Source organism: Lithobates pipiens, unplaced genomic scaffold (assembly GCF_037356315.1).
Source record: "Lithobates pipiens isolate NorthernLeopardFrog02 unplaced genomic scaffold, aLitPip1_a1.2 Scaffold_18, whole genome shotgun sequence".
Lineage (NCBI taxonomy): Eukaryota > Metazoa > Chordata > Amphibia > Anura > Ranidae > Lithobates > Lithobates pipiens.
This window is the reverse complement of record NW_027507758.1, coordinates 72155641-72169704: the sequence shown is the minus strand read 5'-3', so window position 1 is coordinate 72169704 and position 14064 is coordinate 72155641. Positions and strand designations below refer to the sequence as shown.

Genomic DNA, 14064 nt, shown 5'->3' with positions numbered 1-14064 from the left:
AGACCAGGGGCGACCATTCAACAAATTCTGTGGGTCGAGCCACCACCGCAGAGAACGAGATACCTCCTCTGTGATGGGCACTCTGTTCTCCAATGTTTCTCTTTTTCCTCCCCATGAGGCAAGTAGAAAAGACTGAAGCTCCCGAGAATGGAGTTGTGCCCAGGTTACTGCCGGAATGCAGGCCGTCATGAGGCCCAGCAATCTCATTATATATCTCAGAGAGGCTTCTCCTCTTTCGAGAAGGGTGACAACCGCATTCTGGACCTTCGTTACCTTTTCTGTTGGTAAGAATACCTTCTGTGCCTGCGAGTCTAACAGGTAGCCTAGGTATAACTTGGACTGAGATGGAGTCAGTGAGGACTTCTCCTGACTGACCATCCAGCCCAAGGTCTCCAGAGTTTCCAACACGATGTCTCTGTCTATTACTGCTTGCCTCTGATCGACACTGTAGATCAGCAAGTCGTCCGGGTAGGGTATTAACCTTATCCCCTGCAGGTGTAGGTATGCCACTACTTCGGCTAACACCTTTGTGAATATCCTCGGACTTGCCGCCAGCCCAAAGGGGAGAGCCCTGAACTGCCAGTGTTGTATCCTCTGCTGTATACAAACTGCGAAGCGTAGGTACTTCTGGTGTTCGGGAGCAATGGGTACGTGTAGATAAGCGTCTTTTAGGTCCAGGGTGACCATAAAGACTCCTCTCTGCAGATGCTTTCTTACTGAGTAGATACTCTCCATCCTGAACTTCTTGTGAAGCAGGTAACGGTTGAGTCTTCTCAAGTTTATTATCAACCGAAATTTTCCTGAGGGTTTTGGAACCACAAATACGTGTGAGTAAAAACCCTGGGTAAGCTGATTGGTTGGTACTGGAGTAATAACCCTTTGCTCTGCTAGCTCCTTTAGATTTTTCAGTAACCCTTCTGCCTTGGTTGGGTCCCTGGGAGGAAAAGTAACCAGAAATTCCTGTGGGGGATGGGTCTGAAATTCTAGTCTGTACCCCACTTCTAAAAGGTTTAGAATGTATGGACTCTGCGTGATCCTTTCCCACTGTGGAAGGAAATCGCGGAGTCTTGCGCCTACCTTTACGGTGGCGTCATTTGCCTTCTTTCTGAGAGGCTCCGGAGCTGGAGAAAAGAATTGTACTTTTTTCTTTTCCTTTCCCCAAGTTCCATTTTCTCCTTGGTTCAGTTTTCCCCTTATGATGAGACTTTGAATAGGGGCCTCGAAAAAATTTCTTACCCCTTTCTTTCTTGGGCCTTACAGGAAATTTCTTGCCCTTCTCCGTAGATCGGGACAAAACCTGATCTAGGCCTGAACCAAACAGCAAGGAACCCTCAAAGGGGATACCGCATAGGCGAGACTTGGAAGTAAAATCCCCATCCCAAGTCTTGACCCATAGAGCTCTCCTGGAAGAGTTCAAAAGTGCTGCTGCTTTAGCTGTGGTCCTAACAGTTTCTACAGCTGCATCTGCCACATATGCTACTGCTCGACTGATTACTTCCAGCGAGTCTACAATCTCTTTAGCCTCCTTACTGCGGGAAACATGATCCATTAATTTGCCCAGCCAGGTGTCAGCATTTCTGGCTACACAGGCGGAAGCTAGGGCAGGCGCCATTGCTGCCGCATTCGCCTCCCAGGCTCTTTTGAGTAAAGTTTCCGACTTTCTATCCATCTGATCCTGGATATTTCCGGAATCCTCAAAGGATAAGTCAGACCTCTTAGATACTTGTGCTAAGGCTGCATCCAAGCGAGGAGCCTTAAAAATTTTTTCCTCCTCCTCATCTTTAAAGGGACACCTCCTTTTCCAAGCTTTCAGTTTGAGAAGCTTGCGTTCAGGTTCCTTCCATTCTCTAAGGATTATCTCCTTCAGAGACTGGTGGAAGGGAAAGGTTCTGGTCTGTAACCTTCCTAGACCTCTATATACTCTATCTTGAGCTGAGACTTGAGCAGAGGGAACCTGAATATCTTCTGAGGCGTAAATGGCTTTTAATAAACCCTCCATGTCCTCACTCGGGAACAAAAATCCCCCAAGCTTAGCCTCCCCCTGGCTATCTTGGTCTGAATCTTCCTCTCCAGAACTACAATCTGGTACTTGGCCTTCCTCCACTTCAGATAATAGGGAGACTTGGCCCTGGGAACTTTCCGCATAAGATGTGGAAAGATTTTCCTGTAACTGAGGAGTCTCACTCTCTGACGGTACTTCCTGCAAACCCTTCACAAGGGTGGACTGAAAAGTTTGAAGGGTAGCCAACATTTCTGCTTGTAAGGCCCTACATTCCTTCACGACCTGAGCGGTCTCCCTGCCTGCGAGCTTGATGATACATCGATCGCAGAAAGGCTTGGAGTGGTCTTGTGCTAACTTAGCGTTACAGTAACCACAACGCCTGGACTTTGAAGTAACCTTCCCCTTAGACCTAGCAGCTGACCCCTGGGCAGAGCTTTCGGTCCCTGGGAATAGTCAAAAAATAGACAATTTTAGCTACACAAGTCCTAAAAGGGGCACAGGAGCTCTACCCCGAGAACCCTGCCCCTAAATAAAGTTGGATCACTCACCCCCAGTGGCGACCTCAACGACTGTCTGCTCAGACGGACCTTCCTCTTCCATGGCGATTTGCTGCCCTGCAGGATCGCTGGATCAGGTCTCGAGCATCCCCTTGTTGTCTTTTCCAAGTGCCAGGAAAGCGTCTTGCAGGACGAGGAGACTGGGTGTATTACAGCACACCCGTTCTGTTTGAAAAACCGCGCCGCTCGGCGCCATCTTTAAGGAGGTCCGTCGCCCGGAAAGGACGCACGGCCTCTTCCGGTCCTGCGCACTGAGGCTGGAACGCACATCGGTGCGTCCAGCCATCTCAACTTCCGGAACTCGATACCCGGAAGTGACGCCCTTGGACTTCCGGACATGCGCTGTGGCGTTGGAACGCACGCCATCCGCGTCCGCATAAGGAAAGGCATCACCTCACCACTCCACCAACGAATGTGCAGGTAGGCCAATACAACAGGGGAATAGCCTACTGGGACAACTCCCCTGTCCCACGAGGCTCATACAAGGCTCCCTAAGGAGACCTTGAGTGAGGCATACCCCCCCAAGATTTCTCTTGGGGGTATACAAGGGAGCACCACAGACCCTGTCTGTTTAAGTCCCTAAAAGGAAAAAAGGACCTCACGAGAAAAAAACACAGGGTCCCAGACCCCAAGGAAAAAACTTTTTAGAAAGAAACTTGGTTTCGCTGTCATCCTGTGGGAAACACAATCAAGAACTGAGGGTCTGAGGGAAGGGTGGGGACTTTTAAATTCGTTGTTGATTGTGTTTCCTGTCAGGTGGACCAGTCATCTCTCAGGTGTGCCGTCCTGGAAGATGACTGGAGAAAATAACTTTTTTTCCCTCAGTTTAGGCCGATGCATATTCTAAATATTTTTGGTAAAGAAAAAAAAATAACAAAATAAATTGCAATAAGCGTTTGATTGGTTTGTGCAAAAGTTATTGTCTTACAAAATAGGGGATAGTTTTATGGCATTTTTTTTTCCTAGTAATGGCAGCGATCTTTAATTGGGACTGCGACATTATGGCGGACACATCGGACACTTTTGGTGCGATTTTGGGACCATTCATATTTATACAGTGATCAGTGCAATTAAAAATGCAAAAATGTCACTGGCAGTGAGGGGGTTAACCACCAGGTGCGGTTAAGTGTGTCGTAGGGAGTAATTCTAACTGTGGGGGGGCTGTGTGTGACACGACACTGATCACAGAGTTAATCTGCCTGCACGTGCTCTTCTGCCACAGTATATCTGCATGAGGCGGTCGGGAAGCAGTTAAAGTGTTTGTGAACCCATATAAACAAATCACTGCCAGACCCTCTATTAACCACTTAACAACCGCCCATTGCCGATTAACGGCTTCAGGGCGGTTGTTTAACTCTGAGAGGCCGTTAATTAACGGCCTCCCAGAGTTCTGCTCTCGCGCTCCCCCTGGGGCGCGCACACGAGAGCATCCGTGACCGCTGGGTCCAGTGGACCTGGCGCATCACGAATCACAGTAAACGGCCGCTCATCGCGGCCGTTTACCACGTGATCGCTCCGTCAAATGACGGAGTGATCACTTGTAAACAAACCGGCGTCATGTTATGACGCCGGTTCCTCCCTCCCCCTCTCTGTACCGATCGGAACAGCGGAGGGGGAAGAGATCGGTGTCAGCAGCGATGTGGGCTGCATCTGCAGTGCCCACATCGCTGCTCACCGAAAATTAACCCCTCAATTCCCTGCCATTACTCTGCCATACCCTGCAACACTCTGCCATACCCTGCAACACCCGCCAATACCCTGCAACACCCGCCAATACCCTGCAATGCCATACTCTGAGATACCCAGCCATAGTCGGCGATACCCTGCAATACCCAGCCATAGACATCCCCCCCCCCCGCTCCCGCCGCCCTCCGGTGCTTCTACCGAATCGCTAATACGATCAAAGCCAGAATCTTTTTTTTTTTTTTGTTCAGGCTTCCCAGCTTAGAGGTGAGATGCGGGGTCTTATTGACCCCACATCTCACTGTAAAGAGGACCTTTCATGCCATATTCCTATTACAAGGGATGTTTACATTCCTTGTAATAGGAATAAAAGTGATCAAAAAAATTATTTTTGGGGAAAAAAATGTCAAACTAAAATAAATAAAGTAAAATGAACAATAAAAAAAAATGTTTTTTTTTTAAAGCGCCCCTGTCCCCATGTGCTCGCATACAGAAGCGAACGCATACGCAAGTCCCGCCCACATATGAAAACGGTGTTCAAACCACACATGTGAGGTATCGTTGCGAACGTTAGAGCGAGAGCAATAATCCTAGCCCTAGACCTCCTCTGTAACTCAAAACATATAACCAGTAAAAAAAAAATTTAAATCGTCGCCTATGGGGATTTTTAAGTAGCGACGTTTGGCGCCATTCCACGAGCGTGAAGAGTGACATATTAGGTATCTATTTACTCAGCGTAACTTCATCTTTCACATTATGCAAAAATTGGGGTAACTTTACTGTGTTTTTTTTTCTTTTTTAAGCACAAAACTGTTTTTTTCCCAAAAAAAAGCATTCGAAAAATTACTGCGCAAATACCGTGCGAGATAAAAAGTTGCAAAGACCACCATTGTACTCTCCAGGGTGTTTGCTAAAAAAACATATATAATGTTTTGGGATTCGATGTAATTTTCTAGCAAATAAATGATGATTTTTACATGTAGGAGAGAAATGTCAGAATTGTCCTGGGTGCTCCAGAACGCCTGATGGCGCTCCATGCATGTTGGTCCTCTGTATGTGGCCACACTGTGTAAAAGTCTCACACGTGGTATCGCCGTACTCGGGAGTAATAGCAGAATGTGTTTTGGGGTGTAATTTGTGGTATGCATATGCTGTGTGTGAGAAATAAACTGATAATATGACAATTTTGTGAAAAAAAAGTAAAAAAAAAAATCTTGATTTTGCAAAGAATTGTGGGAAAAAATGACAACTTCAAAAAACTCATCATGCCTCTTACTAAATACCTTGGAATGTCTTCTTTCCAAAAAGGGGTCATTTGGGGGGTATTTGTACTTTTCTGGCATGTTAGGGTCTCAAGAATTGAAATAGGCCGTCAGTACTTCAGGTGTGATCAATTTTCAGATATTGGCACCATAGCTTGTGGACTCTATAACTATCACAAAGACCAAATAATATCCACCAATTTGTACTTATTTTTACCAAAGATATGTAGTAGTATACATTTTGGCCAAAATTTATGAAGAAAAAATTACTAATCTGCTAAATTTTATAACAGAAACAAAGAAAAATTAATTTTTTCACAGAATTTTTGGTCTTTTTTCTTTTATAGCACAAAAAATAAAAAACAGAGGTGATTAAATACCACCAAAAGAAAGCTCTATTTGTGTGAAAAAAAGGACAAAAATTTCATATAGGTCCAGTGTTGCATGACTGAGTAATTGTCATTCAAAATGCGAGAGCACCGAAAGCTGAAAATTGGTCTGGCTATTAAGGGTGTTTAAGTGCCCAGTGGTCAAGTGGTTAATTAGGCATAGCACACTGTACGTGTCCTTCATAAAAACGAGGCATGTAACCCCTTTCACACCAGGATGTTTTGCAGGCGCTATAGCGTTAGAAATAGCGCCTGCAATCTGCCCTAAAAAAGCTGCACCATTGCACCAGAGGGCTCTCACACTACAGCGGTGCTCTGGCAGGACGTCAGGAAAAAGTCCTGCCAGCAGCTTCTTTGGAGCGGTAAAGGAGCGGTGTGTTTACCGCGCCTCCATCTCTGCTCCCCATTGAAATCAATGGGGCAGCGCTGTAATACCGCTGGCAAAACGCCGCTATTGCGGCGGCTTTAAACCTTGCTGGGCCGCTAGCGGGGGAAAAAGCACTCCGCTAGTGGCTGAAATGCGCCGCAAATGCGGCGGTAAAACGCTGCTAAAAATAGCGCAGTTTTACCGCCCACGCTATGGGCGGTGTGGTGTGAAAGGGGTCTTACAGCGATCTACAGGCTGGTCATGTGACTTGCGGCTGCTTTACATCTGATAAATGGTAAATGGCTTCTACAGGAGGGGGCCGACGTCTCACTCTTTCGTCAGCTGGGGAGGTCACATAACCGCTCAGCCCCTCCTGCAGTAGCCCCGGAAACCGGGTGAGTCACGTGACTGGCCTGAAGATCACTCTAAAAATATTCTTACATGTCTCATTTTTATAAGTTTCCTACAGTGGCTATGCCGATCTATAATAGAGGGGCTGGTTGTGACCAATTATAATTTTTTATTTTTACTAATAGAGCGGGTGGGGGGGGCGACACAGGAAGGGAGGGGGAGAGGAGAGATGTGGGTGATGGAGGGACGAACACTAACCAGGGTGGTCAGGGCTCAGCAGCCATGATTTTTGTGGTCAGTGCAGAGAGGGGGGATACAGGAAGTGGCAGGATCAGCCAAGTTTTTTACAGTTCAGAGGGGGGAAAATTACATAGCACAAGCACTGTCCTGTTTAATCTGCTTTAAGGGACCAGGAGCTTTATTTTTATTTTTTTGAGTTAAACGCTTTAACCACTTACGGACCGCCCACCATTGTTTTATGTTGCTACTTTGAAGAGGAATATTGTTGTAATGGCCGCAGCTAGCTGCCATAACCCCGGGAATCCTCTTCTTCACCAGGTGGTCCATTTTCAGATAAAAGTGGTCTCTGTGGCGGATTCCCTGAGGGATCATATATCGGCGGCGGGAGATGGCCCCTCCCCGCCAGTGGCGGAGGCGATCGGGTTTTTCTTTTGGTTAGGCATGGGGACAAGTGAGGGGAAGGCTCCTACCCGTCTCCATATCATTGCAGGGCAAAAGCGATGTCAAAACGTCACTTACGCCGATAGCTCTTAAAAGCAGTGTACATTTTGGCAGCAAATTTCAATTTAGTCTTAGGAATAAAATTGCATTTTAGTTTTAGTCCCACTTTAGTCTTCTGCAATAGCTTTAGTCTTTAAATTTCCAGTACATTTTAGTCGTCTAAAATCTAATAGGTGTAATTAAATTGTAAGGCATTAGTTAACATTTCTCTACAATTTCCAAACACATTTTATATTGCTGGAGTGAAAAATCGAATGTTCTTTATTATGACATTGAGGTATGAACATGAACTACAGACCAATGTTCATTTTGAAGTTACATTTCAATTTAGTTTTAATCTTTTGACTAAAATAGCATTTTTTGTCGTATTTTAGTCATCTCAGTTGTTTTAGTCGTATTTTAGTCATCTCAGTTGTTTTCGTCGTATTTTAGTCGACTAAAATGTTTTAGTTGACGAAATAAACAATGCTTAAAAGGGACATTTTTTTTTTTTCAAATGACATTTCACGATTATGTCACTAGGTAATTCACAAGGGCTCCTGGGGTAGCGGCGTCATGTATCCCAGGAGTCCTTGCGAACCACCTGACAAATTCTAGCGTTATTTGCAGGCAGTAAATGACACAAACATGTCTGATTGACAGGGTGCTGTAGCAATGGAGTGGGAACTTCCGCCGAAGCAATATGGGGAATGGTGTACCTGGCCCTAATATTCCCCATATTGCTTCTATTTGAACTGTGATCACTTATTCATGTATGTCCGTTTTTATCAATTAAAACCTACCATTTTTGACCTGCACTATCAAAGCCCCATTTTTTCACTTTTTTCCATGTTCGGTGGATGAAAGCCATTTTTGGGTTCCTGTATCGAGTTTGGGTTACTCCATATTTTCCACTGGTCCCCTTTAGATTCCTCTCCAACACATCTGGCTACCTGATCCATCCACATGATTGGAGATCAACATTTGATTGATTGCGAGCGGTCCAGTGGTTCTCTTGCCCTTAACAGCATTGGAAGATCAGCGGGCCGTACCCCCAACCCTCCAGGAGTTCTGTGACAGTTTGGTTTAATATTATATTTCACATTTGTTTCATTACTTTACTATTTAATGATTTATACACATTTCACTGGTTTGATTATTTAGCGCTACACTTATACCCACATTCCTATTCAGTGCCAATGTGGCATTTTTCCCCCCTGTGCAGTCGCTACATCCCAATTGACATGAATAGGACTGCATTCACGCAGATGCATTAAACACCTGTGTAGAAAAAACCCGGGCCATACACAGGTGTATGTTTACAGAGTAACTAAAGGCAAAACTTTTTTTCTTTCATTTTAGATAGATCAAGGGTTATAACCCCAGTCCCTTTCTTGCCATCTGCGTCCCCATAGGGGAGATTTCCCTTCACTTCCTGTCCCACAGCCAAACAGGAAGTGTGAGGAAATCACTCCAGAGTGTGGGAATTCTGGGGGGGAGGGGGGGGGGGGGTCACTGGGGGCATCAGAACTAGTGTCTCCGTTGAAAGGCTAACCCTATATTCCTGTTCTGGTGACAAGCCCAAATTTAGGAAGTTTACTTTCACTTTTGATAATGGTAAAAACAGTACAAATAGAGACGGAGAATCTCCTTAACGGGAGCCCAGACAGCAATAATGACTGGCAGGAGTTCTAATCCCTCTCTGCTCTATTCAAAGAAAAAAAAAAAAAAGTTATGCTTCAGTTACATTATAAAAAAAACAAAAAACTATTTTGGTAGAATTGGGAACGTGGCACCAATGATCACCCATCAATCCACTGAATACAATATATTGGATTTTTTAACCGCTTCGCGTCCGCCCTATAGCCGAAAGACGGCTACAGTGTGGACGCTATCTGCCAGGAGGCCGTCCCTGGACGTCCTCCTGTTTACTTCCCTCGGACACAGCCAGTCACAGATCGCTGTAAACAGCCAATCACAGCGGCCGTTTACAGCGCGATCGGCCTATCCAATGAGAGATGATCTTATATGTACACATGAGATCATCTCTCAGCGCCGCTCTCCCTCCTCACACAGACAGCGTGTGAGAAGGGAGAGATGAACGGCTGCAGCGGCTGTAAGTGAAAAAAAAGTTAAAAAAAAAGTGCCACCTGCCCCCAGCGCCACCTGTTGTCAGTGCCATTTGTCCCCAGTGCCATCTGTCATCAGTGCCACATATTAGTGCCATCTGCCCTCAGTGCCATCTGTCAGTGCCACGTGCCATCAGTGCCACGTGCCCTCAGTGCCACATAAATGCCATCTATCACCAGTGACACGTGTCATCAGTGCCACATATAAGTGCCATCTGTCATCAGTGTCAATGCTGTTTTGTGTTAAAAAAATAAATAAAAAAAAAAAAGTCCTTAACCCTTTCCAAATATGAAGCTGCTGAAAAAAAAAAGCATGGATGTGAATGAACGTGTCCAATAGGAGACCATGTAAATGAACTGTAGTGCATTTTTGCAAAGAGCACAAAACACAGATGTGAACCAGGCCTAACACGTTTTGAAATATAATGGTTTTAAAAAATCTTAAATTGGCCCTTTATAGTACAAAAAAAGCAAATCGCTACTTTAAGGGGTTAATTTTTTTTACTGTATTACAGTGAAAGTAATATTTACAGAAGCCATTATTTGAACTTTTTGTACTATAAATGGCTCTTTTTTTTTTTTAACTCCATTATGTTACTGACCGATTGGTTATAAAATTAGTAATCGATTCTTTTCAAAATCGATAAGTTGTTTCAGCCCTACTGTCAGCTATTGTGCGCAGGCGCTTTTGCGCCCTCACAACAGCCGATTGTAAAATCAGCTGTTCCGTATGGCGCATGCGTCATTCGTCCCAGGCACTTCTCAACACAACACCGGTGTAACGACATATTCGGCGACCCATCGCAGTTTGCTAAGGAAGTGATGCTCCGTCGCCACCATCTTGCTACACCCCACACTGGTCCACAGTAAGGACATACTAAGGGGGAAAGCGGACATGTTACACCCACTGGAGTTTTGCATTTTACAGGTATATTTATAACAGTAAAGTGAGTTTATATAGTGAAATACGGGGCTTACAACTCCGTCTGACTACTTAGTTGTTGAATTTTAAAAGCAGCGACAACACTGCTCATCTCACAGGTTTGCTAATCTGACTGAAGTTTGCTGCTTTTAAAATTCAACATCTAAGCAGTCAGAGTTCTAAGTCCTGTATTTCACTATAGAAACGGACTGTTATAAATACATGTAAAATGCAAAACTCCGGTGGGTGTAACATGTCCGCTTTCCCTCTTCTTAGTGTATTCTTACTATGGAGGAGTGTGGGGTGCAGAAAGATGGCGGCGGCACGTCAGTTCTGTAGCAAGCGGCGATGGATCGCCGAATATGTCGCTACACCAGCAATAGCACAATCCGAATTGGTAGTTCTTGTGCTATTTTTGTCGATTTCAATAGACATCTGTCCCCGAAGTCAGACAGCATTGCCGGTGTTCTGGCATCATATAGTGTGCGCCCCGTACTGCTTAGGAAAATCTCTGAAGATGAATGGCGCCTGTGCCGTGAGTGGAGGTGGTAGCCCCACCATCCAAGCGTACATAGGGTTCGGAAAATTAGAGGGCCCCTCACGGGCGAGCTTCGCTCGCCACGCTCTGCACTTTTATATTCCTACTCTATGTCCACTTGGATGGTGGGGATAGAACCTGGACTCACAGCGCAGGCGCCGTTCATCCTCGGCTATTTTCGGAATCTGTGTGTGCTGTGTACTGCGCATGTCCAGTACACAGCAGACACTATCCGATGGGGGACTCTATATGATAGGACACCGGTTTGAAATCATGAACCTTCAGCTGAATTCACACAATTCCTAACTCGCCCTCAATGTGGGCTAAAACCTGGAAGCGGATTGGTGATTACACACAGCTGCATCACATTCTGTGTGAACTAATTTTAGTAAATGGTACTTTGTTATGGAAGCAGATCCCTGATTCCCTCTCTATAACACAGCCGTGCTTACACCTCACATACAAAAACCAGCAAACTTCATAAAGGGAAAGACACACGAAGCCTCCCCTGACCCAGGACTCGCGTTCCCAGACATCTCCTAGCCAGAGCTGCTGGTCCTACACGTAGTCCTATCCCCGGCCACCATACCTGCAGCGCCTTCCTTCACCACCTCCATCCTTCCTGTCGTCACACACGTGCGTCTCCCAGCTCTTCCGGGAGGGGCGGGGCTCCGCTCCGATACACATCCGGTCCATGTGACCGCCGCTGTCCCTCTCACGGCCATCTTTGAAAAGGTAATATATTTCCTTTTCTTTGCAACAGCGCCATCGTGTGGTAGGCAGGCTGCGGTCACCTCATACGCTGCATATTCTGGTCAATTCGGTTTTCAGGAAAAGTTGCACATGCTGGGAATGAATTTAGAAAATGTCCCAGATTCCGGACATGGATCACACTAAAATGGGATTTCTAGCTGGTGCACTGTAGCTAAAGGCGTATAATGTTTTCCTGGAAAACCAGGAATTATTTTTGCTGGATATGCATATTGGGGGCACTCAGAATCTGGTGCATGGCAGCCAATCAGCTTCTAACTTCAGCTTGTTCAGTTACGCTTTGACAATAAGCCCCCGTTCACATTGAACACGACTTTTGAAATCTCATGACTTCAAAGCAGCATTTCAGTGGGACTTTGGGTCAGACTTGCAAGCCATCTGTGCGGCTTCAGATGTCTGCTGAAATCCCACCCAAAGTCGCCAAAAGTAATGCAATAACTACTTCTGCAAATCAGTGTGGCGCTGCAAAGTCGGCGTAGCACCGGTTGGACCGGTGACATCACCGGCAATAGGCTGCAACAAATCGCTCCAATGTGAATCAGGGCTAAAACCTTGAAGCTGATTGGCTGCCATGCGCAGCGGCATGAGATTTGTCACTCTCCAGTGTTAGTGACTAACCCCCATTGTTTGAGAAATTAATTTATAATATCATGAGCCCTTTAAAAGTTGTTACTTAACCACTTGAGCTCCGGACGATTTACCCCTCTTCATGACCAGGCCATTTTTTTTGCGAGACGGCACTGCGTTTCTTTTTAACAAGAAAGTAAAATGTTTATTCGATATTTACAGTACAAGCGATGTACATTCACAGTTTTTCACATAATATTGTTACATGTATTCTCGAAGTGCAAGTGGGCTGCAGATTTAGACAGGAGAAAGACGTGCAGAACTGTTAGGTCACATTACATTAGGATATGAGTTCAGAAGTAGTATATTCCAGCAATACTGTTGAAGGAGATCCCGGGGGGGGGGGGGGCTCTCTGGTTCCAGGGAGAGCAGGATACACAAGATATATATGGGGGGGGGGTCCCAGAGGGGAAGAGTGGGGGGGGGGGGGCAAGGAAGGGGCCTCAGCTATTTTTCCAAGTTCACAAAGCTCAGCAGTCATCCTCCACTTCCGTGCCCCAGGCATCTATCCAACCTGATCATATCTTAACAAATTTGCCAGGGCAGTTTCGGTTGGCATAGGTACGCTTATACAATGACAACACCGAGTTCAGTGTTAGGCGCCATGAGGACACCCTAGGAGGCGCAGCGTCCTTCCAATGGAGGAATATCTCTCTGCGAGCATAGAAAGTAGCATAATTCAGGAATAGTCTAATATCTTTGCTCCTTACCCTAGAGTCAAAAACATTTAGCAGTAACATTTTGGGGTCTGTTCCCAGCTCTAAGGAAGTAACCCGGGCAAGGGTGTCAGTTATCTCTGACCAATAGTCTGCAAGGCAGGGACAGTACCATGTCATTAGGAGGAAGAAGGCGGATCTCTGATCACATCTAGGGCAGGCCACCGGGGTGTTAGGATTCATAATTGAGTGTAGTAGGCCCTATGGAAGAACTTGACCTGCATAAATCGATCTCTGGCCCAGATCATGTTAGTGACAAAGGAAGAGATACATGCTTCCCATTCCTCCTCTGACAGATCTGGGATGTCCAATTTCCACTTATCTCCAATTTCAGTATGAGTTGCATTGGGAACTATTTCCTATAGGCATGTCTAAGCTGGTAGTATCGAAACAGCATCCACCCCGGTAGTGAGTAAGCATTTTTGAGATCAGAGAAGGATCTCAATTTACCTCCCGTAACTAACTATATGCTTTAATTTGACTATACCCTTCCTTGCCCAGACTTGGGGGACTGGAACAGTATTCATGTGTGGTAGACATGTGCAAAAGGAAAAAATGTGTTTAGTTTCGTTTCGTTTTAATTAGTTAATTAATTAATTTCGTTTAGTTATATTAGTTAAATTCATTAAAGCGGAGGGCCAGTTATAAAAAAAAAAAAAAAAAAGTCAGCAGCTGCAAACACTGCAGCTGCTGACTTAATAAACACACTCACCTGTCCAGGGCGCCCGCGATGTCGGCCGCCCGAGGCCGACCCTTCCCTCGGCTCTCGGGTCCCGGCGCCGCCATCCCTTGTAAGGGAAACAGGCAGCGGAGCCTTATGGCTTCACTGCCCGTTTCCTACTGCGCATGCACGAGTCCCGCAGCTACTGCGCATGCGCGAGTCCCGCAGCGCTTTCTGAATGGGACGTGCTGTGTTCTGGAACACACAGTTCCCAGAACACAGCGCGACTCATTACCCAGAAGACGCCGCGACGAAGAGAGAAGACAGAAGATCTCCGCGGAGGAGGAAGAGGAAGATTAGGAGAAAGTG

General features: G+C 45.8%; 1 protein-coding gene across 1 annotated transcript in view; it reads right to left on the bottom strand.

Annotated features, from left to right (window-relative positions):
* RRP15 (ribosomal RNA processing 15 homolog) overlaps positions 1 to 11614 on the bottom strand; it is a 51865-nt gene extending 40251 nt beyond the window's left edge. The window contains exon 1 of the mRNA XM_077485779.1: positions 11510 to 11614. Coding sequence (XP_077341905.1) covers positions 11510 to 11537 — 28 coding nt within the window. The 5' untranslated portion in view covers positions 11538 to 11614. The remainder of the gene's footprint in view (positions 1 to 11509) is intronic.
* Between the last annotated feature and the right edge of the window lie 2450 nt (positions 11615 to 14064).